The 2,873-nt window shown below is 65.8% G+C and overlaps 1 protein-coding gene across 1 annotated transcript; it reads left to right on the top strand.

Annotated features, from left to right (window-relative positions):
* Positions 1-2,275: 2,275 nt before the first annotated feature.
* On the top strand, positions 2,276-2,844 carry MNEG_15276 (hypothetical protein; the record flags this gene model as incomplete). Its single annotated transcript, XM_014036253.1, has 2 exons — positions 2,276-2,482; positions 2,653-2,844. The coding sequence occupies 2 exons, from the start codon at positions 2,276-2,278 to the stop codon at positions 2,842-2,844; spliced, it is 399 nt and encodes a 132-aa protein (XP_013891707.1).
* Between the last annotated feature and the right edge of the window lie 29 nt (positions 2,845-2,873).

Here is a 2,873-nt window from a genome sequence, read left to right as displayed (position 1 = left end):
TTCGGACTCTGCCTCTGCGGCCAGGATAACGCCCACGGCGCTCACAGCTGCAAGCACCGCCGCGACCGCGACGGCCGCGATTAGGATGCCCGGCCGCGCCCGCACGACGGGCGCGAGGCCCTGCGGGCGCGGCGGCGGCGGCGGCGGCGGCGGGCAAAGGAGAAGATAGAGTGGCGGGGTGGGGTTTGGGCGGAGCGGCGCGCGGCGTAAAGAGCACCCGAGCGGAAACGCGTACCGCGGGCGTGGCAATTCATGGACCCGAGCGGCCCATGGGCGGGTGCGGGGCCGGGGGCTGCGGGCGCCTGCGGGCGCGGCCGCTCGCGGCCGTGATCCGGGCGGCGGCGCCGCGTGCGAGGCCCGCCCGTGCCTTCCCGCCGCACGAACTGGTCGGGGGTGGCCCTTTGGGGGGCGCGGCGGCTCCCCGCAGGCCCCGTCCCCGAAATGCGGCGCGGCGCCCCGGTCAAAGCGCGGCGCATGGTGGCGATTTGCTTCGTGCACATGCATAGAATGCCTCACCTTGCAGGTGCGTAGCAAGTGGGACGTGAGCACTCGCCGCGCGCGCCGGTCGCTCTGGCCGCTGCTCGTCTCGCACACGCCGACGACCCACTGGCGCCGCCGCTCCGCGCTATTATTGGGCACCGTGGCATCCTTGTGAGTGTCGCCTGCCGGCTGTTTGCTCTCCGCTGCATCCATACCCAGGCAGCCTCTCAAAACGATCTTCTCACACCCCACTGAGCCTTCCGTCGGGCGTCATGCTTTTGGCGAGCGAGCAATCCGACAAACGATGCAATTATGAAGCAATATCACCCGTATAGCAGGCCTGCACGCATGTCATTTCCGCGGCGCATGCACACACTTGAAACTCGCGCGCGTGAGTCCGCTTGGCACTGCACACCCCGGCCACCCCGAGACCCCGGCGCACGGCGCGCAGGCCCAAAGGCGGAAGGGTGCCGTATGCAGCCCATGTGTGATCACATTCACCTTTCGCGCAGCACCGGCAGGCGCCGCTGCAATCCAGGCGCACTGGGTCGCTTTTGCTCAACGGCCCTTTGGGGATCCACACAGGCACCCGATGCGTGCCGATGGCGGGTTGCCCGACCAGGCACGCGGGGGCGGCCGTGCTAGGCTTGCCCTCAACCTGCAGTTTCATCAATGTGATGTCAGTTTGTAGAAAGCCCCAGTGTGATGATATCCTGCCGGCCCTGCCTAGCCCTGCCCGGTCAGCAGCGCGGCTTTGGGCAGGCAGAGCAGCCAGGGTGCCAGTCCGCAGCGCGGCCCAAGAAATTGCATCGGTAGTTTGCCTTGTCCCGAATTCCCTGTTCTGGCCCTGGGGGCCGCACACATGCAGGAGTGTACTCTGGACCGCGCCGGTAATGGCTGCCGCCGGTTCGTCGGCGTCCTGGGCCACGATGTCCCTTGCAATGACACCCCTTAGCTCGAAGCAACGGCTCCGCGTCAGTTGATTGCAGAGACGCAGTGGCAGCTTCTGCCCATGGTCGGTCGCACCGCACAATTCAGGGTGCCTGCAGCCAACCGCACACACCGCTTCAGGGCGGCCAGCAGGGCCTCCGGCCGCAGTAGCTGCAGTCACAGGTGAAAAAAAGAGCAGGAGCCGTATGTTCATTGGGATGTGGCACCACATGGTGGTTTTGAAGCCCATACGGCCGCTGCCAGGGACGTTTTACAGCTCAACCAGGCGCTGAGGCGGGAGACAACCACACGCACCAGGGAGCCCACGCTGAACAACATGCAAGCCCCATGTGTGTGCGTGTGTAGTAGTATGTGACGTTGGCATCGCACTCTACGGTACCCGGTCGGTCAAACATTGCGGAGGCTCGCGGTCTGATCATCTGTGACTCGAGAACTGCCCGCAACCACCTAGTCAATCGCAAGTAACCAAAAACGATTATGCGAAGTTCAACACCAAATAATCCAGAGTGTGTCATCGCTACCTGAGTTTTATCCATTTAGTGCTGTCGCCATGGACCCCAAACGGCAGGCTATATGGGCTGGCTGGTGTCGTGGAGAGCTGATCGAGAACCTGCGAGCCAGCAAGAAGCTACCACAGCCAGCAAGCAGCGAGGCTAGGAAGCGGCGGGTGAGCACCCGCCTTCAGCTGGCAGTGCATGCCTGCATCAGTGCAGCACGAGGTGTGCATGCATTCGCATTCGGGCGTTTGGGCCGCGGGCAACGCCTTGGTACCCGGGCGCAGGATGATGCCTACTACCATACAACCGAGCGCATATTCCCGCCGGCGACGGACGGCATGGCGGGGATGCTGTTGGCTGAAGCGGGAACACGCATCGAGGACGCGCGAGAGGCAACACAGCAGCCGCAGCATCTGGGGCGGGAGCAGCAGCGGCAGCAGCAGCCACGGGCGCAGCAGCCACAGAAGCAGCAGCAGCAGCAGCAGCAGCAGCAGCAGCAGCAGCAGCAGCAGCAGCAGCCGCCCTGCCACCGTGAGGAGCGCCGTCGGCTAAAGGTGGGTGTCACATGCGCGGGCGTCGTCATCAAGCATATATTCTTTCGCATGCAGTCGCGGTCCTCTGCTGCTGAGCTTTCGTCCCCCCGGCGGGCGTCATTGCACAGCCGCACGACAGAACTCATGCGGAAACCAAACGCAAGCGCCTACGCATGCCGCCATGCGTGCAGGAGCGGCTGGCGGTCGTGGAAAAGGAGCTGCAGGCGGAGAGGCTGGCCGTGAGGGCGCTGAGCAGTGGGCGGGCAGGCGGTGGCAGCAGCTGCAGCGGCGGCGGCGGCGGCGGCGGCGGCGGCGGCGGCGGCAGCGGCCGCGGCGGCGGTGCTCGCAGCGCTGGCGGGCCGGACAAGCCGGCGCCGCAGTGACTGCATTCCTCCTCATCACGGTTCCCGTC

The sequence above is a fragment of the Monoraphidium neglectum genome (assembly GCF_000611645.1).
Source record: "Monoraphidium neglectum strain SAG 48.87 unplaced genomic scaffold scaffold05185, whole genome shotgun sequence".
NCBI classification, from domain to species: domain Eukaryota; kingdom Viridiplantae; phylum Chlorophyta; class Chlorophyceae; order Sphaeropleales; family Selenastraceae; genus Monoraphidium; species Monoraphidium neglectum.
Note: the sequence above shows the minus strand (reverse complement) of the source record. Positions and strands in the feature narration are given on the sequence as shown.